At 44.7% G+C, this 23,490-nt stretch overlaps 1 protein-coding gene across 5 annotated transcripts in view; it reads right to left on the bottom strand.

The window, feature by feature from the left end:
• Positions 1 to 23,490, bottom strand: part of C9H15orf41 (chromosome 9 C15orf41 homolog) — a 493,434-nt gene that overhangs the window by 358,762 nt on the left and 111,182 nt on the right. For all 5 annotated transcript variants that reach the window (XM_030213799.1, XM_030213801.1, XM_030213800.1 and 2 more), the window contains one exon: positions 21,266 to 21,326. In XM_030213799.1, coding sequence (XP_030069659.1) covers positions 21,266 to 21,326 — 61 coding nt within the window. The remainder of the gene's footprint in view (positions 1 to 21,265; positions 21,327 to 23,490) is intronic.

Genomic DNA, 23,490 nt, shown 5'->3' with positions numbered 1-23,490 from the left:
TGGGCTCAAAAGAAAGGGTTTTCCCGGATTGCTTACTTTATTTATTTATTTATTTTTGTCTATTAGATTGTAAGCTCTTTGAGCAGGGACTGTCTTTCTTCTATGTTTGTGCAGCGCTGCGTACGCCTTGTAGCGCTATAGAAATGCTAAATAGTAGTAGTAATAGTAGAAACCCAAAAGCGACACAAGTCATTTCTTGTTTTGCGTCCCAGGGCAATTGCCCTGGGAGCAAACTTTCTTTTGAAATTTCCTTGTGTGTGTGTAGGATTTTATTCCACACTAAACAATATCAATTTTTTGAACCCAAACAGTTGGATATTTTCTTAAAAGTTAAAGAGTATTATTGTGAATATTTAGACCCGAATGTAACACTGTATAGCAGCTTGGAGAAAGCCAACAGGGAACGGCGTGGTATTTGATTTAATAGAAATGTTTATAAGCTTGGTATTTATAGCTTGAATATTTTTTCCTAATTCTTGGATCATTTTTCCTTTAACTTGTGGACGATAGAAGTTTTTGTTATTTCCTTGTCTCTTTATTTTGTTATGATATTTCACGTATTGTGTATTATTATTCTTGAATATTATGTATATTAAAATGCTTATAAATAAATAAAAAACAGACCCCTGAGGAACCCCACTAACTACCCTTCTCTAGTGAGAATACTGACCATTTAACCCTACTCTCTGTTTTCTATTTTTTAACCAGTTTTTAATCCACAATAGAACACTACCTCCTAACCCATGACTCTCCAATTTCCTCTGAAGTCTTTCACTAGGTACTTTGTCCGACGCCTTCTGAAAATCCAGATACACAATATCAACCGGCTCACTTTTATCCACGTTTGTTCACCCCTTCAAAGAAATGTAGTAGATTGGTGAGGCAAGATTTCCCTTCACTAAATCCATGTTGACTTTGTCTTATTAATCCATGCTTTTGAATATGCTCTGTAATTTTGTTCTTAATAATAGTCTCTACCATTTTGCCCGGCACCGACGTCAGACTCAATAGTCTATAATTTCCAGGATCTCCTCTGGAACCTTTTTTAAAAATCTGCATTACATTGGCCACTCTCCAATCTTCTGGTACCATGCTCAATTTTAAGGATAAATTACATATTTCTAACAATAGCTCTGCAAGGTCATTTTTCAGTTCTATCAGTATTCTGGGATGAATACCATCCAGTCCAGGAGATTTGCTACTCTTCAGTTTGTAGAACTGCCCCATTGCATCCTCCAGGTTTACAGAGAATTCATTAAGTTTCTCCAACTCGTCAGCTTCAAATACCATTTCCGGCACTGGTATCCCACCCAAATCTTCCTCGGTGAAAACCGAAGCAAGGAATTCATTTAATCTCTCCGCTATAGCTTTGTCTTCCCTGATCGCCCCTTTTTCTCCTTGGTCATCTAGCGGTCCAACCGATTCTTTTGCCGGCTTCCTGCTTTTGATATACCTAAAAAAAATTTTTACTATGTGTTTTTGCCTCCAATACAATCTTTTTTTCGAAGTCCCTCTTAGCCATATCAGCGTTTTGCGTTTGACTTTGACATTCCTTTTGCTGTTTCTTATTATTTTCAGTCGGTTCCTTCTTCCATTTTCTGAAGGATTTTCTTTTAGCTCTAATAGCTTCCTTCACCTCACTTTTTAACCACGCCGGCTGTCGTTTGGTCTTCCGTCCTCCTTTTTTAATATGCCGAATATATTTGGCCTGGGTTTCCAGGATGGTATTTTTGAACAGCATCCACGCCTGATGTAAATTTCTGACCCTCACAGTTGTTCCTCTATGTTTTTTTTTCAACGTTCTTCTCATTTTATCATAGTCTCCTTTTTTTAAAGTTAAACGCTAACGTATTTGATTTCTTATGTATACTTATTTCAAAGCTAATACCAAATCCGATCATATTATGATCACTGTTATTAAGCGACCCCAGCACCATTACCTCCCACACCAGATCATGTGCTCCACTAAAGACTAAATCTAGAATTTTTCCTTCTCTCGTCGGTTCCTGTACCATCTGCTCCATAAAGCTGTCCTTGATTTCATCAAGGAACTTTACCTCACTAGCGTGCCCCGATGTTACATTTATCCAGTCAATATCGGGGTAATTGAAATCATCCATTATAATTGTGTTGCCCAGTTTGTTTGCGGCCCTAATTTCCTTTAACATTTATGCATCCGTCTGTTCTTCCTGGCCATGCGGACAGTAGTACACTCCTATCACTATCCTTTTCCCCTTTACACATGGAATTTCAATCCACAGTGATTCCAAGATGTGTTTTGTTTCCTGCAGAATTTTAAATCTATTTGTCACAACTGTCAGGAATAGTGAGCCCTTGGACCAAAGCCGGAGCTTTGGCAGACAAATCACCTGGGCTGGCACAGGCAGGAATCAGAACAGACTGGACTAGGATAAACTAACAGACTCAACAAGGCAGGACAGAGTTAACTAAACACAATCGACAACACAAGAACCGGATCCAGACGAGGCAAGGAAAAGAAGGCAAAGGGCCAGAACTGGAACCCAGACAGAACAAGGCAAAACACAGAAGTAGATTAAAACTGGGTCCAGAAAAGGGCAAGACAAAGCACACCTAGACAGGCAAGACAGGGCAGGAGCTAGGCAACAGAATAACAGACACAAGACAATACACAAGCAGGAACCAGATTCAGGCTTCTCAAATACGCTCGGCTGGAACCGGATTCTGGAACGGCTTGACTAGGCTGGAACTGGATTCTGGAATGGGCTTGGCTTGACTGGAACAGGAATCTGAAAGGGACTTGGCTTGGCTGGAACAGGATACTGAAAGGGACTTGGCTTGGCTGGAACAGGATACTGAAAGGGACTTGGCTTAGCAGGGAACTGGGACAGAACTAGCTCAAACACAGAGCAGGAGCACAGCCTGGCTCAAACACACACAGGAACAGAACTTGGCAGAAACAGAGCTCAAGAGCCAGGAAACAAACATAGTAGGCAAAGGAATAAGCAGACTAAGGGAAGACAAACAAACAAAGAAGCAATGTGCTTACCAGCATCCACAGCTGGAAGGGAAAGGCCAGGCAGATTGAGAGGCAACAGACACACCTGCATAGCAGTGATGTAATTAGGGAGAATGCTGGCTTCTACAGACTCTCGGAATTAGCAGACAAGAACTACACACACAGGAAACAGAACAGGGAAAACAGAAAACAGGAACAGAGCTTGGCTAAACACAGAGATTGGCTTAAACACGGAGCTTAACTATAGCAAGAGTCAAAAGCAGGACTAGGCTAAAAACAGAAGCCAAGGGTAGAGTTAAACAGATAAGACACCAAGGGCAGGGTGTGGCTCTAAAGCTAGGCTTTCAGGATCAAGGTACAAAAGCAAACAAACAGAAACAAAGCAAAGCATTAAAACACAAGACTCAGAGAAACACAGCACAGACCTTCAGGAGTAAAACACTCAGGAACAAAGCCAAGCATGGATAAGATCTAAACAGGTAATACAAGATTAAGAGACCTCTTGCAAAGGCAATGTAGGAAAGCTCCCTGGGTCCTTATAAACATCCGTAAAATCCGCCCCTTTCTTTCCGAGCACACTACCAAAACCCTCATCCACACCCTTGTCACCTCTCGTTTAGACTACTGCAATCTGCTTCTTACTGGCCTCCCACTTAGTCACCTTTCCAGTTGGTTCAAAACTCTGCTGCCCGTCTCGTCTTCCGCCAGGGTCGCTTTACTCATACTACCCCTCTCCTCAAGACCCTTCACTGGCTCCCTATCCATTTTCGCATCCTGTTCAAACTTCTTCTACTAACCTATAAATGTACTCACTCTGCTGCTCCCCAGTATCTCTCCACACTCGTCCTTCCCTACACCCCTTCCCGTGCACTCCACTCCATGGATAAATCCTTCTTATCTGTCCCTTCTCCACTACTGCCAACTCCAGACTTCGCGCCTTCTCGCTGCACCCTACGCCTGGAATAAACTTCCTGAGCCCCTACGTCTTGCCCCATCCTTGGCCACCTTTAAATCTAGACTGAAAGCCCACCTCTTTAACATTGCTTTTGACTCGTAACCACTCGCCTCCACCTACCCTCCTCTCTTCCTTCCAGTTCACATTAATTGATTTGATTTGCTTACTTTATTATTTTTTTTTCTATTAGATTGTAAGCTCTTTGAGCAGGGACTCTCTTTCTTCTATGTTTGTGCAGCACTGCATACGCCTTGTAGCGCTATAGAAATGCTAAATAGTAGTAGTAGTAGTAGGCTGATGTCACAAGAAGGAAATGAAGCAGAAGCAGGGAGACTCAAGCGAGGCTTGGCTTACAGGAAGAATAACAGGAAATGAAGCAGAAGCAGGGAGACCAAAGCGAGGCTTGGCTTATAGGAAGAACAATAGGGAAAAAGGCAGACTGGTCACAGAGCTACATACAGAGAAACAGTAGGTCTGAACATAAGGGCATGGCCACAACCGTGACACTATTTGATTCAAGGCTCTCAATAATATAAAATGCTACTCCTCCACCAATTCGATCCACCCTATCACTATGATATAATTTGGAGCCCGGTATGACAGTGTCCCACTGGTTATCCTCCTTCCACTAGGTCTCAGAGATGCCTATTATATCCTCTATGTTTAGGTTTATTACATTTAATATACCACTTAACAACAGTATACCAAATGGTTTATAATATAACAGTTAAAACAATAATATTAAAATAAAATAAAAACAAAATCAGGAACGTCAAATTCTGATAGAAATGCCTGACCCAATAACACTCACAACCACTTAAAAACAAATTTCATCATTAAACACAACTAGGGCATTCGGCACCAACTCACACACCCACTCTCCTTCTGCAAACCAATAAGACCCATAAGCCATTTCTTCTGAGCGAATTTGGAATGTATTAAGGCCGCAGCCAGGCACTTTTAAACATTTTATTTCACAAAATGCCACTTAATATGTTACAAAACTGGATAACTTCTTATAACATGTCAACCCAATCAAAACCCTGGGTACACAGCTTTTCATCCCCATCGCATTTTAACACGCTTCCGGTTGTGCCATCAAAGCACACCCCCCTCCTATATGTACTGTTTCTTATAGCACACGATGATTATGGTGCATCCCGTTTAAGGATGCACCCCGCAAAAAACTTGGCCTCCCGGCCGTCCAAGCCAAAAGACAAACTATGACACTCAATTAACTGCAACCTGCCAACATACAGGCGTAACCTTAAACTTCATCTTGAAAGTAACATTTTAGCAATTATTCACCAATAACGAAGCACTATTATGTGCTGACATGCTGTGTACCCACCATAGTCTTACACAATCACCGTCACTTACCGCCACTGCCCACGGCAACGACACCTCGTTTGCCGAGGGCCACCACCACCTGGCTGCGGCCATGAACTACTACTAACGAACATTTCTAAAGCGCTACTAGGGTTACGCAGCGCTGTACAATTTAAACATAGAAGGACAGTCCCTGCTCAAAGAGCTTACAATCTAAAAGACAAGAGAACAATCTAAAGACAAGTGAACAATCTAGAGGACGAGTGAACAGTTAATCTGGGCATTTTATATTTCTCGAGCGGTTAGGCGCCGAAGGCAGCATTGAAGAGGTGAGTTTTAAGCAGAGATTTGAAGATGGGTAGGGAGGGGGCATGGCGTAAGGGTAAAGGAAGATTGTTCCAGGCGTAGGGTGAGGCAAGGCAATGGGCGGAGCCTGGAGTTGGCAGTGGTGGAGAAGGGTACTGAGAGAAGGGCTTTGTCCTGTGAGCGGAGGTTGCGTGCAGGAACATAGGGGGAGATGAGGGTGGAGAGGTAGTGAGGAGCCGCAGACTGAGTGCATTTGTAGGTAAGGAGGAGGAGCTTGAATTGTATGCGATAACTGATCAGAAGCCAATGAAGTGATTTAAGGAGAGGGGTGATATGAGTATATCGGTTTTGGCGGAATATAAGACGTGCAGCAGCGTTCTGAACGGATTGAAGGGGGGATAGGTGGCCGAGTGGGAGGCCGGTGAGGAGTAAGTTGCAGTAATCAAGGCGAGAGGTAATGAGAGCATGGACGATAGTTCTGGTGGTATGCTCAGAGAGGAAAGGGCGAATTTTGCTGATGTTGAAGAGGAAGAAGCGACAGGTCTTGGCAGTCTGTTGGATATGCGCAGAGAAGGATAGGGAGGAGTCGAAGATGACTCCGAGGTTGCGGGCAGATGGGACGGGGAGGATGAGGGTGTTATCAACAGAGATAGAGAGTGGAGGAAGAGGAGAAGTGGGTTTAGGAGGAAAGACGAGCAGCTCGGTCTTGGACATGTTCAGCTTCAGGTGGCGGTTGGACATCCATGCTGCAATGTCGGATAAACAGGCCGATACCTTGGCCTGGGACTCCGCGGTGATGTCAGGTGTGGAGAGGTATAGCTGGGTGTCATCAGCATAGAGATGATACTGAAAACCATGAGACGAGATCAGCGAGCCCAGGGAAGAGGTGTAGATTGAGAAGAGAAGGGGTCCAAGGACCGATCCCTGGGGAACTCCAACAGATAGTGGGATGGGAGTGGAGGAAGATCCATGGGAGTGTACCCTGAAGGTGCGGTGGGAGAGATAAGAGGAGAACCAGGAGAGGACAAGGCCTTGGAACCCAAAAGAGGACAGCGTGGCAAGAATTAAATCATGATTGACAGTGTCAAACACGGCGGAAAGATCGAGGAGGATGAGGATGGAGTAGTGACCTCTGGATTTGGCCAGGAGCAGGTCATTGCAAACTTTAGAGAGTGCCGTTTCAGTCGAGTGCAGGGGGCGAAAACCGGATTGAAGTGCATCGAGGATGGCATGAGAGGAGAGAAAATCAAGGCAGCGGCTATGAACGGCGCGCGCAAGTATTTTGGAAAGGAAGGGTAAAAGAGAGATGGGGCGGTAGTTGGAGGGGCAGGTAGGGTCAAGTGAAGGTTTTTTGAGGAGAGGTGTGACAACGGCGTGCTTGAAGGTGTCAGGGACAGTTGCAGTGGAGAGAGAGAGGTTGAGGATGGCGACAGATGGCGGGGGTGACAGTATGGGAGATGGTGTTGAGTAGGTTGGTGGGGATGGGATCAGAGGAACAGGTGGTGCATTTCGAGGAGGAAAGAAGGCGGGAAGTTTCATCCTTGGTGATCTCAGGAAAAGAGGAGAAAGAGACCTGGGTAGGTTGGTTGAGGGAGAGGGTTAAAGGGGGAAGAGGAGGTGGTGGCTTGGTCGTGAACTCAAGGTTGATCTTTTGCACTTTGTCGCGGAAATAGTGGCTTCAATATAATCCTGTAAGTCAGAATTCAATATATCTAGCCCTATGTCCGATAAATGAACCCCATCAGGTCTATACAAACCTTCATTGGACTCCGTGAGGAGGGCGTGGGTAATCACATGACCCTTAAGAGTGGGCATAAACTTGCCCATCCACTTGTTAATCTTCCTCCTAGTCTGCTCCACGGCCGCATGGCAACGCTCCCCCCTCCACACCCTGTGGGGTTTAATATAAGACCAAACCAACCGCAACTGTGGACATAAGCATGCCAATTATAGCAAATCCTGCTGCATAGTTTTCAGAAGGAGGATACCATTAACCTGGACCAAGTCATTCCCCCCCCAAATTCACTATCAGGACTCGTGGAGCAGGCTGAGACTGCAATCTCCATATCAAGGTTGGCAACAATTGCGCCCAGCGCATCCCTCTCAGTCCTAGCCATATGATAGATACTTGCCCCCAGTGGAAACCCAAGTTCGCCCCATGCGGCCGTACTGCCGCCCTCCTACGAGCCCAATGCACAAAGTGCATCCTGGCCACCTGCAATATGTGAAGCAAGGAGTAATAACAGGGAACAATGCACATCACATGAATTGTAACAGTGCAAGGATAAGTAACATTAGATTACACAAGACCGTCTGCCAGCTCAGCAGACAGAGGTCCAATGTATGTCTTGTAAACCTGAGACTTCCCTCAGCCGTGGCAGCCCCAAATCGAAAGGAGTGAGAACTGAAACCCTTCGGGGGCAAGCCCGCCTTCTGTACACATAAAGAAAGTACCTGCGTGAACTGATAACGGGTGAGCGGTGCCACATTCCGATGAACAAACAGCGACCCTCCGCCTGAAGGCCACACCCGCAAATACTCCAACATACTACGCACAGGGTAGGTCCTGTGCTCCCCTTGTTGACGCAAGGACACAACGGGCCAGATGGGCCATAGGCAGGTGCAGTCCTTTCTCCAATTGGGGGGAGGGAGGAAGCCGTTCAATTCCCAAGGGGGCAAAGGGGTTTGTCGGTAATTTAACGGAGGCCAGTGCACCTGGCACCCCTGTAAATTCCGTCATGCCTGCTCTAGCTGTGGTGGACACTCGGCTCCTGTTACAGGAGACAGATGAAGAAGGAAGTAGTATGCAGGACAAATTTCCTATGCCATTTGACTGGGATAGGAAACCTCGGATATTGAAGTCCATTAATAATTGGATGTCCACATTTCATATTTTCATGTCGGTGATGGTAGAGAAAGACCCTGAAATGAGCCCATATTTGATCTGATATATGGACTCTATTATTAAAGCCCACAGGCGCTACGGGGTGGGCGTGGCTCAATTATGATGGGAAATTCCGTAAGAGTATGGCTGATGACCCTTCTATTTCATGGCGCCATAGGGTGGTGGATTTATGGCTCTATGAAATGTCAGCTAATCGGCCTTTTTCCCACAATATGGCATCCCCCACCTCAGATACTACTGCCTGCATGAAAAAAGGGAACCCCCCCCTCAGCTCTAAATCAAGGGATCCCAGCACAGCATCAGGGGAAGGAGGGAAAGCCCCACACCACGACAAACAGTATTTTTTTAAAACTGAGCTTCAACTTCAGCCCTCCTTACCAGAGAACAAGCCTTATCAAATAACACTGCAGTAAGCTGCCCTCCAGGCCAGAAGAAAGCTAATCAAAGAGCTACAATCACAGGTAAACAAAACTGCTGTCCAGAAGAAAGAACTCCCACTGCTTAAGCTGCTCTCCTGGCAGAAGAAATTTATCAAACTTATCAAAAGAGCTACACTCACACCTAAACAGAATGTCTCCAGGAAGAAAAAACACCTTTATCACCACAAAGAAGGTAAGATTACTCAGCTTGCTCTTCAGCTGTTAACCCTGCTGCTGGTCCCTCCCAATGACCCCTCCCTTACGTCAGCAGCTCTACTTTATCACCCTCTCCCTCCTCCCCCTCCCTCCCCTTAACCCTTTCCTTACCTCCTATCTCCCACCTTTCCTCCTTCCTTGCAACACTTCCCTCCCTCCCCCCCCCCCCAATCCTACCCCTCGTTGGCCTTCAGCTCAGTTGTGTCCGGCCCCTCCTAATCGGATTGGCCTATTTCTAACAAATTACACCTGTTGGATCTATTGGACGTATGGCGGGTGCTCCACCCTCAAGACAGAGATTATACCTATTTGTCCAGGGCGAATGGTACTCAGTTTCACATAGATTATGTATTGGCCTCTAAGTCTCTGTTCTCTTCGATTGTGGATGCCCAGATTGCCCCCTATGCTATCTCAATGCGGCAGTATGGTTGGACTGGCATCCCCAGGGAGCTGAACGGCAAGTTCTACCTTGGGCATATTTTGCTTACTTGTATAACAACACACAATATAAGGAGAAACTGCTGGGTTGTTGGAAAGATTATAAATGTTCTAATCAGAGTAGTGAGCATGATGCTGTAATATACTGGAAGGCAGCTAAGGCAGTATTGCGTGGGAAAACTATTAGCTTTGCGAGTTACCTAAAAAAGGCAAAAGATAAAGAAATCCTTCGATTGGAGCGCAGATTGATACTCATGCGACATCAATATAGTAGGGACTCAGCTCCAGAGGTACAACAACAACTACTGTCATTGCAAACGGAACTAAACACGTTGCTTCATGAGAGATCAATGAAATCACAAGTATATTACAAATACCAACTACATCGCCATGGGAACAAGTGTGGGAAGCTTTTAGCCAAGTAACAACCGTCTCGGTCTATACTTACCATTAAAAATAATTTAGGTCGGTCAGTACATTCTAACAAAGAAATTTGTGGGGTATTTAGGGCTTTTTACCAGACCTTGTATGCTCCATCATCCACTGATATATTGCCAGGACAGCTTTATCTGGACGGGATTGACTTGCCTCATTTGTCCCCATCGGATCAAGAACTTCTGAACTCTCCTATCCAACCAGACAAGGTTCAATGGGCGATTAAAGCTACTATCCTGGGAAAGGCCCCTGAGCCGGACAGCTTAAGGGCTGTATTTTATAAGATATTGAATGATGCCATAGTGATTCCTTTGAAACAAGATGGCAAGCGATCTGCAAAATCCAACGTGGAGACAAACAAAGCAGATCCATCAGTGATATGGTTCAAAACTTTATTTTCAGAGATTAGCCCGACACAGACTGTGTTTCGACCACAAGGGCTGCGTCAGGGGCTAATAGTCTAAGCAGGACATGAAATTGAAACGTAAAAAACCAGCAGGGTGCTTTCCTCAATCAAGGTGAGGACATCAGCTCAATACACAGGGTAAATACGGTCGCATCTCTCAGCTGCCCTGTTTAACTCGTGGGTAGCGGGAGGCAAGATATCTGATTATTTAAATTTGGCACAAATCATAGTACTGCCTAAACCGGGCCAAGATCCCACATTACCAGAATCTTACAGACCTATTTTGCTCATCAATCATGAAGTGAAGATGTTAGCAAAAATATTGGCAAACTGTTTAGGTCGTGTCTTGCCTTCGCTTATACACGAGTCACAGGTAGGGTCTGTACAGGGCCGCTCAGTGAGTAAAAATATTAGAAGAATCTTAGCATCCCTGGAGGTTGTTTCAGCGAGGGAGTTGCCGGCACTGCTGATTAGTTTAGACGCCGAAAAGGCATTTGATTGGGTGTCTTGGGATTTTTTTTATTTGATACCCTTGCCGCATATGGTGTCGGAAGCTGGTTTCTGGCAGCGATTAGGGCATGACGCTAAGACGAGGGCCCGTCTGAATCGCCCATTGAAACCACGAGCTGAATTATCCCGCTGCCATCGGAGAGGTGTAATACCTCCCCAACCGGGATCAGCATCTACGGAAAACGGCGATCAGAACTACCGACGGGGATCCAGGACGGGCAACCACGCGGTGACCGAGTTAGTTCTGCAGCCCACGCCTGGGAGACCCGAAGGCGAACCGCAGTAAGATCGTGCCACCAGCGAGACTGGACCGCATAGAGCTTTGACTGTACGCCGAAATAGCTCCCCGTGGAGAACTCTGACCGATATCACCACACCGTCCGAGAAGCTTACCCGGAGTAGCCCTAACCGCCAGCACACCGACCGACACGTCACGCCACCAAACCAGGAGTCAGCCCAGTAAAGCCCAAACCGCCAGCACATCGCCCCAAACCCCGAACCACCCGACCAGAGGTTAGCTAGAGAGAGGCGAATCGCCAGCACACCGACCTGAGTGGATCCGGACTGAGCATGGGATAAAATCATTCACAACGCACGGCAGAAACAAAAAACTACAGAGCGGGGACTTCCCGAGAAACTGCTGCTCCTGAACTGTTGCTGCATGATTAAACTGCTGCATAACCGACTCCTTTGCCTTGCTGCATGCTCATGCTGCAGGTTACATGCTGAAAGCTCACTTTAATTGCCTTAAACGTTCAAATACTTCATCTAATCGCGTCAAATTGCTTTACAGGCTTTGTAGCATTGCTTTGCAGGCTTTTTGTAACATAGTAACATAGTAGATGACGGCAGAAAAAGACCTGCACGGTCCATCCAGTCCGCCCAACAAGATAAACTCATATGTGCTACTTCTTGTGTATACCTTACCTTGATTTGTATCTGCCATTTTCAGGACACAGACCGAAGAAGTCTTGCCCAGAACTAGCCCCACCACCCAAACACCAGCCCCGCCTCCCAATATCGGCTAAGCTTCTGAGGATCCATTCCTTCTGCACAGGATTCCTTTATGTTTATCCCACGCATGCTTGAATTCCGCTACCATTTTCATCTCCACCACCTCCCGCGGGGGGAGGGCATTCCAAGTATCTACCACTCTCTCCGTGAAAAAATACTTCCTGACATTTTTCTTGAGTCTGCCCCCCTTCACTCTCATATCATGTCCTCTCGTTCTACCGCCCTCCCATCTCAGAAAAAGGTTCGTTTGCGGATTAATACCTTTCAAATATTTGAACATCTGTATCATATCGCCCATTTCTCCTTTCCTCCAGGGTATATATGTTCAGGTCTGCAAGTCTCTCCTCATACGTCTTGTAACGCAAATCCCATACCATTCTCATAGCTTGTCTTTGCACCGCTTCCATTTTTTTTTTACATCCTTAGCAAGGTACGGCCTCCACAACTAAACACAATACTCCAGGTGGGGCCTCACCAACGACTTATACAGGGGCATCAACACCTCCTTTCTTCTGCTGGTCACACCTCTCTATACAGCCTAGCAACCTTCTGGCTATGGCCACCGCTTTGTCACACTGTTTCGTCGCCTTCAGATCCTCAGATACTATCACCCCAAGATCCCTCTCCCCGTCCGTAACTATCAGACTCTCCCCGCCTAACACATACTTCTCCCGAGGATTTCTACTCCCTAAGTGCATCACTTTGCATTTCTTCGCAATGAATTTTAATTGCTAAACCTTAGACCATTCTTCTAGTTTCCGCAGATCCTTTTTCATGTTTTCCACTCCATCCCCGGTGTCCACTCTGTTACAAATCTTAGTATCATCCGCAAAAAGGCAAACTTTACCTTCTAACCCTTCGGCAATGTCAATCACAAATATATTGAACAGAATCGGTCCCAGCACCGATCCCTGAGGCACTCCACTACTCACCTTTCCCTCCTCCGAGCGAATTCCATTCACCATCACTCTCTGGTTTCTGTCCGTCAACCAGTTCCTAATCCAGTTCACCACTTCAGGTCCTATCTTCAGCCTGTCCAGTTTATTCAAGAGCCTCCTGTGGGGAACCGTGTCAAAAGCTTTGCTGAAATCTAAGTAGATTACATCCATAGCACGTCCTTGATTCAATTCTCCAGTCACCCAGTCAAAGAATTCAATGAGATTCATTTGACACGATTTCCCTTTGGTAAAACCATGTTGTTTCGGATCTTGCAACTTATTGGCTTCCAAGAAATTCACTATCCTGTCCTTTAGCATCGCTTCCATTACTTTTCCAATAACCGAAGTGAGGCTTACCGGCCTGTAGTTTCCAGCTTCTTCCCTATCACCACTTTTGTGAAGAGGGACCACCTCCGCCGTTCTCCAATCGCACGGAACCTCTCCTGTCTCCAAGGATTTATTAAACAAATCTTTAAGAGGACCAGCCAGAACCTCTCTGAGCTCCCTCAATATCCTGGGGTGGATCCCGTCCGGTCCCATGGCTTTGTCCACCTTTAGGTTTCCTAGTTGTTCATACACACTCTCTTCCGTGAACAGTGCTAAATCCACTCCACTCTCACATGTACTTTTGTCAGTCCATCTCTGTCCTTCTCCAGGATTTTCTTCTGTGAAAACAGAACAAAAGTATCTATTTAGCAAATTTGCCTTTTCTTCATCATTGTCTACATAGCGGTTTGCAGCATCTTTCAGTCTCACAATTCCCTTTTTAGTCATTTTCCTTTCACTAATATACCTGAAGAAATTTTTGTCACCCCTCCTTACCTTTCTAGCCATCTGTTCTTACGCACGCGCTTTTGCCAAGCGTATCTCTCTCTTGGCTTCCTTCAGTTTCATCCGGTATTCCTCTCCGTGTTCCTCTTTTTGAGTTTTTCTGTATTTCTGGAACGCCAACTCTTTAGCCTTTATTTTCTCAGCCACTTGCTTGGAGAACCATATCGGTTTCCTTTTTCTCTTGCTTTTATGTACTCTCCTTACATAGAGGTTTGTGGCCCTATTTATAGTTTCTTTCAGCCTGGACCACTGCCCTTCCACTTCTTGTACGTCCTCCCAGCCCATCAGCTCCTTCCTCAGGTATTCCCCCATTTTACTAAAGTCAGCACGCTTGAAATCCAGGACTTTCAGTTTTGAGTGGCCACCCTCCTCCATTTGATGGTCACTGCTGCCCAAGTGGGCACCCACTCGGACATTTACTACTACTACTACTACTACTTAGCATTTCTATAGCGCTGCCAGGGTTACGCAGCGCTGTGATACACTATCCCCATTTGTGAGTACCAGATCTAGCGTCGCTCCCTCCCTCGTGGGTTCCGTCACCATTTGTCTGAGCAAAGCACTTTGAAAAGCATCCACGACCTCTCTACTTCTTTCCGATTCTGCAGATAGAACCTTCCAATCTACATCCGGCAGATTGAAATCTCCCAACAACAGCACCTCTCTTTTCTTCCCCAACTTTTGAATATCAGCGATCAGATCTTTATCTAGTTCCTCCAATTGTGTCTTTTTCTTCCGCCTCAGTTTTATTTTCAGGAACATCACAGTGCTGTAGTGGAGCAAAAGAATTCTGTAGGGGCAACACTTGTGAGGGCGGATGCTTCTGTGTCACATAACGAAGCCTGCCTGAGCCTACTGTGAACCATCTATTCTTAGGTGGTATCCTTTGAGGTCGTGGTGAGAATTTGGTATGATTCTGTGCAGTATGAGTTTGTCTTAACTGTATCTGTATAGTATATTATTTCATCCAGAACTGTAATCCGCTTTAAACGCATGTAATTTGCACCTAGAACTGCAATCTGCGTATCTCTCATCTCATAGCACCCTTAGGCTCTATTACTAACAACTCTGTCTACTCCCCTTGGACCTAGCATCAGGACAACCAGCTCAAAGAGTTCTACTTAGCCTGTTCCAGTCCGTCCGTTCTAGATTCTTCCAAGCCGTCTGTTCTAGCCTGTCCCAATCCGTTTGTTCATGGCCCCCATTCACATTCTCTTCCTTGCCCTGTCCATTCCTGGCCTGATCCCCCTCCCCCTACCGCTGCCTACCGCAGGAACTCACTGCCCATCCTCTCCCGTCCTGCTCACTACTGCAATACCCTACCCACCTCCGTCCCACACCACCTCACCATCTCTCCTGTCCTCCTCCTCCTTCCTAGCTCTCAACCTTCAACACCTCCTTCCTACCATTAACCCTTCCCCATTCCTCCTAAGTGCTTCCCGTATTCGTCATCTTCGTCGCCCTGCCTCCCCCACCCTCCTACGCACTCTCTTGCTCCTCCTGCTATCCGCGGGAGACATCAATCCCAACCCAGGTCCCCCACACCTGTCCTCGTCTCATCCATACAAATGATTCCGCGATGTCTCCAATCTCATCTCTATTCCCCTCCTCCCCCCCTCTCCCCTCCCCTTTTCGTGTGCCCTGTGGAACGCCCGCTCGGTCTGCAACAAACTTTCCTTCACCCATGATCTCTTCATCTCCCGTGCCCTTCAACTGCTCCCCCTAACTGAAACCTGGCTCACCCCCGAAGACTCTGCATCAGTCGCGGCCCTATGCCATGGAGGCTACCTTTTCTCCCACTCTCCCCGCCCAGTTGGCCGCGGTGGAGGCGTCGGGCTACTACTTTCGCCCTCTTGCAGCTTTCAACCCCTCCTCCTACCGCAGTCTCATTGCTTCTCATCCTTTGACGTTCACGCCATCCGTCTATTCTACCCACTGCCACTCAGAGTGGCTGTCATTTACCGCCCCCCTGACAAGTCCCTCTCCTCCTTCCTTACCGACTTCGATGCCTGACTCTCCGTTTTTCTTGATCCCTCATCCCCGTCCCTCATTCTTGGAGACTTCAACATACACTCTGATGACCCATCCGACTCTTACGCTTCTCAGTTCCTCACTCTGACTTCCTCCTTCAACCTCCACCTGAGCTCCACCACCCCTACTCACCAAACTGGCCATTGTCTTGACCTTGCCCTCTCCTCTACCTGCTCACCCTCCAATTTCTGCGCCTCGGCTCTTCCTCTCTCAGACCATCACCTGATCACCTTCACACTTCATCACCCCCCCCCCCCAGCCCCGCCAACACTCATCTTTACTTCCAGGAATCTCCAGGCTGTTGACCCTTCCACATTATCCTCTAGTATCTCTAATCTCCTCCCTTCCATCATGTCCTCCTAGTCTGTCGACAAGGCTGTCTCCACTTACAACACCACTCTCTCCTCTGCTCTAGACACCCTTGCACCATCCATCTCCCATCCCACTAGGTGCACTAATCCCCAGCCCTGGCTGACCCCTTGCAACCGTTACCTTCACTCCTGTGCCCGATCGGCTGAACGCCTCTGGAGGAAATCTCGCACCCACCCCAATTTCAATCATTATAAATTCATGCTGTCCTCTTTCCAGGCCTCCCTATTCCTTGCCAAACAGGACTATTATACCCAATTGACTAATTCCCTCAGCTCCAACCCTCGTCGTCTCTTCGCCACCCTTAACTCCCTCCTCAAGGTGCCCTCCGCTCCCACCCCCCCTTCACTCTCTCCTCAATCACTGGCTGACTACTTCCGCGACAAGGTGCAGAAGATCAAACTCAAATTCACCACCAAGCCTCCTCCTCCTCTCCACCCTTTAACCCACTCCCTCAACCAACCAACCCTGGCCTCCTTCTCCTCTTTTCCTGATATCACCGAGGAGGAAACCGCCCACCTTCTTTCCTCCTCAAAATGCACCACCTGTTCTTCTGATCCCATCCCCACCAACTTACTTAACACCATCTCTCCTACTATCACCCCCCCCCATCTGTCATATCCTTAACCTCTCACTCTCCACTGCAACTGTCCCTGACACCTAAATGAGCTGAGTGGATGGGAAGCTGTAAAATTGGCTGAAATATAGGAGGAACCTACTTATCAGTCTTTATGCTGGGAAGGGTATAGGGAGGGAGGGAGGGTAATATTTAATGGTGTTTTATTCACCTCTTGGCCTTGTGGGATTATAAGAATTCAGGCCTCACAAGGAATGATTGAGAGATGGGGAATGTAGAGATACGACAGGAGTTGGTTGAGGGGAAGGGCTTTGCTGTTAGACTTTCTATCTGAATTAAGTTAACATAGGAATGGGGTGTGGATTGGATAAGTGGGGTAGCATTTTGCTCTCTCCCTCTTAGTAGAGCAGGTGTGTCTTTATTTCATTTCATTTTATACCACCCTTGTAAGGTTACATCAAAAAGAAGGGGGGAGATGGGGGGTGGGATGGGTGCAACACGAAATGCTTAGTTGTGTATTGGTAGAATTTGATTTATATATATCTCTCACTTCTTCTTATTCTGTTGTTTCATGTAGAGTATAATTGGGGATGTGGGGGGAGGAATGTAATTCAACATAGTATGGTTGTAATATGTGGGATGTTTTAAGAGACTACCAAATTGTTTCAACTAATTGATATGTGTATAATCTGGGAGGGGGTTTAATAGCTTAAGTTGGGGAGGGGAGAAAATGTTAAAAGTTTGATGATGGAATTCCACCCTGCCTTGTTCAATATGTCTTAACAACTAGTTTTTCGGTGGGACTTGCTGGTAATGTTAATAAGTTTAATCATCAATAAAAATTGTTGAAACTAAAACAAATTGCATAGTCAACCTGAACCACCTTCATGAATTCCCATCAAAGAAAGCCTGCTGAAAAAGCAAGGTTTTCAATAAAACCTTAATTTTTTCCATAAATCTCGTCCCAAAGCGCTCTAAGCTAGCCAAAAAAATGTTTGCTTATGTGTCCAATGATACACTGCACAGGCCTGACTAGGCACCACTAATCTACATTCCTGCAATGGATGCAAAATTCTAGTTGGAAATAAGGGGATTAAGAAAGATGTTAAACAATATAGGAATAGAGGGGAATTTGCAGACCCCTGAGGAACCCCATAACCTAACAACGTTACAGATGACACATTACAGCCCACCACAACTTGAAATGCCCTTTGACTAATAAAACAACTAAACCAATCCAAAGCCACGTCTTTAATCCCAATACTACTCAACCACCCAATCAGCCATGGACAGCATCAAAGGTCCCGTGCAGAACCAGAAGGCCATACAAATGCCATACAAATGACCCTTTGGCATGGTCTTTTGGGAAAGCCCGCCTAGGATCCAGTCCAGATGGACAGCCTGTGCTGTAACTCAAAGATGGCAGCACAAAGCAGGTATGGATTCAGGACATTGTAGCATTGAGCCCTCACTTTCCAGCACATCTGATAGAGACCTGCAAACGCTGCTCTGCCTAGGGTCGCCTGCCTAAAAAGCAAAGAATAAGTCCTCTGACTTAAAAACAAATCGCACTCCATATGGTAAGTGTTCCAAAGCCACAGACCAATGTCCTTGCTCTTGACTGCATCGCTGACCTTTTTTTCCCTTAATTTATTTCATCCTCATGCTTTGACAGAGACCAAGCTTTCCTTGAGGACTCTTCTTAGCATCCTGCTCTATCATGGAGGTTATTTTTCCCCATACACCATGATTAGTAATGGTCTCCAGCTTCTACTGTCCTCCTGCATATTTAAACCTCTTCTTCAACCTCAACTCCACTTCCTTTGATCATTTCAGGTCCAACGAAACACATTTTTATCCCACTTTCACTAACGACCTCTAGATGTCACCCTCCTATTTACTTGCTGATTCCTAGCTTTTCTTGCCGTAATTTAATTTTGAGAACTTTAACCTTCATTTTAATGAGCCCCTGACTCTTTTTGCCATGGAGTTCCTTACCTTAATCTCCTTATTTAAACAGCTACATTCTACTCACCAGCCCACTGCCTTGACCTAGTCATCTCCTCCTACATCTCTCAGGCTTCTCTGACACTTTATGACATGTTTAAAAGATATTTTCCAAAAGTGATAAAGATTCTAGAGTCTTCTTCCCCTCACTATTTCAAAAATATACTAAGGTGTGTGGCTGCTAAGCAGTAACTCTTAGAGCAACCCTATGATAGCTTGAATTAACTAATTTCCTTAAGAATTCAGGGCAAGAGGTATTCACATCTTTCACATTTATAGTACAGCTGGCTTTGGACTCAGGGTGTTGCTTTTGAAATTATACTTCAAGGTTTGGCATATTTTTTTTCTTGAATTGTAAAGTAAGAATGGAAATGGAGAAATAGTGGGCAAAACAAAGGAGCTATTTCAGGGGCAGCAAACATTTTTGTTGGAAAAGCACATAAAAGTAAGAGGAAAAGAAATCTACTTTGTTCCTCAAATGTAGTAACTGAAAAGGCAAAGGCAAAGAAGCCCGCTTTCATAAATTACAAGAGATTGCAGAAAGAAGAAGACAGGAAACAATACCTTGAAAAGCAAAGAAAAGTAGTCAGGAAAGAAGAAGAAAGTGGAAGAAACAGCCAATAAGGTAAACATATTTTTAGCTATGTTAGTACAGAAGGAAGTGTAAAAGTGGCATTTTGCAAGACTCCAAGTTGAAGGGGAGGAATATTTAGAAGCTGATAAGGTGGAATTACTTAACAAATAGTTTTGTTCTGTTAACAGATTAAAGGTCTGTATCAGGTCCGTAGAAAACACACACAAATAGGAATGGAAGCATGATAGACCTTGAACAATTTATAAAAGGATTGCATTAAGTCTTTAGCAAAGCCACTCTTTGGAAAAGTACCCTTCAATCTGCCTTAGATGTGGTTGCTCCTATTGATGAATACTCTATTAATCTAGCTCAGGTCACTCAAGGTACCATTTGGTATTCCATTAACCTAAAAAGCAAACCTGCCATGCTGAATGACAATGGCAGAAAGACAAGAAGTCTACCAACCTTTGCAGACTAAAATTTGTAAAGCAAACAATGATTATTCCAATCTAATTAATTCCCAAAGATCTCTCACTGCCCAATTATTTATATCATATCAAAAATCACTAGTGGTAAACCATCAGAGTGGTGGAGGGTAATTTTGTTAACAGCTCATCCAGGTAGGGAGGCCAAGTGTCTATGTGTCTTTATAAAATAGTTTCTACTGGTAACTAAAATGAACCCACTAGGGAGAAGATAGTGAAGTTGCTCACCTGTAGCTGGTGTTCTCCAAAGACAGCAGGCCACATTACCACAGTTGGGTGATGTCACCTGATGAAGCCCTGGCACAGACGCTAACCAGTGCTGTATTGCATACGTGGGGGTGTCTTCCCATCTGCCTTGATCACACAGGAACAGCGTTTGAGTACAAAAGCTTAGAGAATACAACTCTTAGGGAAGGAGGGTATGTCCGAGGCATGTGTGTCCTGCTATCCTAAGAGAACACCTGCTATAAATAAGTAACTTTGCTTTCTCCAAGGACAAGCAGGACAGCACTTACCACAGCTGGGAATCCATAGCCACCAGGGTCACTGGAAAGGAACAGCAGACAATAGGGACTTGCAATAGGCAAGGCCAACCAGTGACCAATTAAACTATAACTTATGTACATCCTGTTGTGTGTGCACAAAGAATTCATTTAATCTTTCCACTATGACATTGTATTCCCTGATTGCTCGGTCCTCTAGCAGTCCAACTGATTCTTTTACCAGCTTCTTGATTTTAATATACTAAAAAAACCTTTTATTATGTATTTTTGCCTCCAAGGCAATCTCCTTTTCAAAGTCTCTCTTTGCTTCCTTATCAGCACTTTGCATTTGAGTTTCCATTCCTTATGCTGTTTATTATTTTAGTCAGATCATTCTTCCATTTTCTTAAGATGATATTTAGCTCCAATAGCCTCTTTCACCTCAATTTTTAATTAAGCTGGCAGTTGTTTAGCCTTCCTGCCACCTTTTTTAGTATATGGAATATATCTGGTCTGGGCTTTCAATATGGTATTTTTAAACATCATCAATGGCTGATGTAAATTTTTGACCTTAGCAGCTGCTCTTCTAAGCTTTGTTTTATTTTTTTGACCATTCTCATTTTTTTTTTACCATAGTCTCCTTTTCACTAACAACATGCGATAAAGCTAAGCTAGTTCTTATTAAAGCAGAGAATTACCTGGAATTACCATTAAATAAAAGGCTACAGGTAAGATGCCACATATCAATATATTCCAAAAGTAAGCCCTGCTTAAGAACTTTATGGAGTTACGAACTTGGCAGACCTTCTCTGGACAATCAGATGTAATAGATGTTATAGAACTAGTCACAATAACTGATGACAGGCCATCACAAGTGCATCAATGTTTAGTTTAGTCAAACCAAGAGAGCCTAAAATAAGGCAAATTAGAGCTAATTTAACAGCCTTTCAAAAACACAGCATATATTTTATAAACAATATACAGAATAATTGTTTGGAAATCTTATGGAGCATGCAAACAGAGATAAAGAAATAAATTACCTCATTGGCTAGCTCAAGCAAGACAGGAGCAGATGAATTTTCCATCACTCTACTGTGGTACCTGAACAAAGAAAAAAAATGGAATGCTAGAGTAATAAGAACAGCCAGTTCAGGTATGTGCACCTCCTCTTTCCCCCATGCATCCCATCTTCAGGATAAATCAATGCAGTTTAAACCATCATTAACTAACTCTTGTTTTGTAAGTGGATACTTATCATGCATTGACTCAGTTCCATTCTAATGTAAAACAAAAAAGAGAAAATATGGCCATGCACTAAAAACCTGTATACCAGTGCTGGCTTCAAAGTGGCATTTCAACGTTTAAGTGTGCATCAACCAACAAGAAGTGGTGGGAGAGAAGTGCAAATTGTATTAGTTTTTTTTTAAAGATAATACTTTTTTGCTAAATCCCTCCAAGGTCCTCTGATTACTCGCTTATCTTTTGAAGAAAAAGATTATAACACTGAAACAAGATGGGCTGTTCATTGTTCTAGAACCATTCGCCCTCTATCAGCCTGTTCCAGGTACCAGAGTAACAATGTGAGACAGTCATTTCTTCATTTTGTTACTATTTCTGTGGTATAGTTGACCCAAACCTGTAATTCTCTCCAACCCACAGATGTTGGACAGAATTATACAAAAGGGGTTGAGAATGCATTTCTGTGGGCAAAATTAATCTCCAATAATTTAACAGAACAGAGCTAATCATGACGAGCAAAAGCCAATGAGGAGAGGGGGTTCAGAAATGAAAAATGGGTCAGATCTGACAAACAATTGCAGAGAAAAAGCCCCCCCCCCCCCAAAAAAAAAGGGTTATCTTTCCTTAGGTGTATCATTTTACTTATCCACATTAAATTTCACCTGATATTTAGAAGCTCAGTCTTCCAGTCTCGTAAGGGCCTTACACGATGTTTCACAGTCCACATGTGATTTAACAACGTTAAATAAATTTTGTGTAATCTGAAATATTCATCACTTCACTCATTGTTCCTACTTTCAGATCGTTTATAAATATTATTTTTAAAAAACTGGTCCAATGTAGATCCCAGTGGTACTCAACTACTCACCTTCTGCCATTGAGAGAATCATCCTTTTAATCTTACTCTCTGTTTTCTATCTTTTAATGAGTTCCCAGTCCACAACAAGACAATGCTTCCTATCCCACGGCTTTTTAAATTTCCCCAGGCGTATCTCATGAGAGACTTTGTCAAAAGCTTTCTGAAAGTCTAGATACTCTACATCAACTGCCTCACCTTTGTCCATGTTAACATAGTAACATAGTAGATGATGGCAGAAAAAGACCTGCACAGTCCACCCAGTCTGCCCAACAAGATAAACTCACATGTGCCATTTTCTGTGTATATCTTACCTTGATTTGTACCTGTCTTTTTCAGGGCACAGATCGTATAAGTCTGCCCAGCACTATCCCCGCCTCCCAACCACCAGACCCGCCTCCCACCACCAGCTCTGGCACAGACCGTATAAGTCTGCCCAGCACTATCACCACCTCCAACCACCAGCCCTGCCTCCCACCACCGGCACAGATTCTGGGGATCCCTTCCTTCCGAGGATTCCTTTATGTTTATCCCACGCATGTTTGAATTCCGTTACCGTTTTCCTCTCCACCACCTCCCACGGGAGGGCATTCCAAGCATCCACCACTCTCTCCGTGAAAAAATACTTCTTGACATTTTTCTTGAGTCTGCCCCCCTTTAATCTCATTTCATGTCCTCTAGTTCTACCGTCTTCCCCTCTCCGGAAAAGGTTCGTTTGCAGATTAATACCTTTCAAATATTTGAACGCCTGTATCATATCACCCCTGTTTCTCCTTTCCTCCAGGGTATACATGTTCAGGTCAACAAGTCTCTCCTCATAGGTCTTGTAACGCAAATCCCATACCATTCTCGTAGCTTTTCTTTGCACCACTTCCATTTTTTTAACATCCTTCACAAGATATGGCCTCCAAAACTGAACAGAATACTCCAGGTGGGGCTTCACCAACGTCTTATACAGGGGTATTAAAACCTCTTTTCTTCTGCTGGTTAATTCATACCGTCAAAAAACTATGTATTGGTGAGACAAGACTTCCTTTGGATAAATCCATGTTGACTCTTCCATTAAACCATCTTTTCTCTGTGTTCAATAATTTGTTCTTTATTATGCTCTGTACCATTTTGTCCAGTACTGACAAAGAAGTACTTCAAGATAAGTGTTTAATGGACATT

The sequence above is a fragment of the Microcaecilia unicolor genome, chromosome 9 (genome assembly GCF_901765095.1).
Source record: "Microcaecilia unicolor chromosome 9, aMicUni1.1, whole genome shotgun sequence".
In the NCBI taxonomy this organism is placed as follows: domain Eukaryota; kingdom Metazoa; phylum Chordata; class Amphibia; order Gymnophiona; family Siphonopidae; genus Microcaecilia; species Microcaecilia unicolor.
The sequence above is the reverse complement of the archived record's forward strand: the minus strand, read 5'-3'. Positions and strand labels throughout refer to the sequence as shown.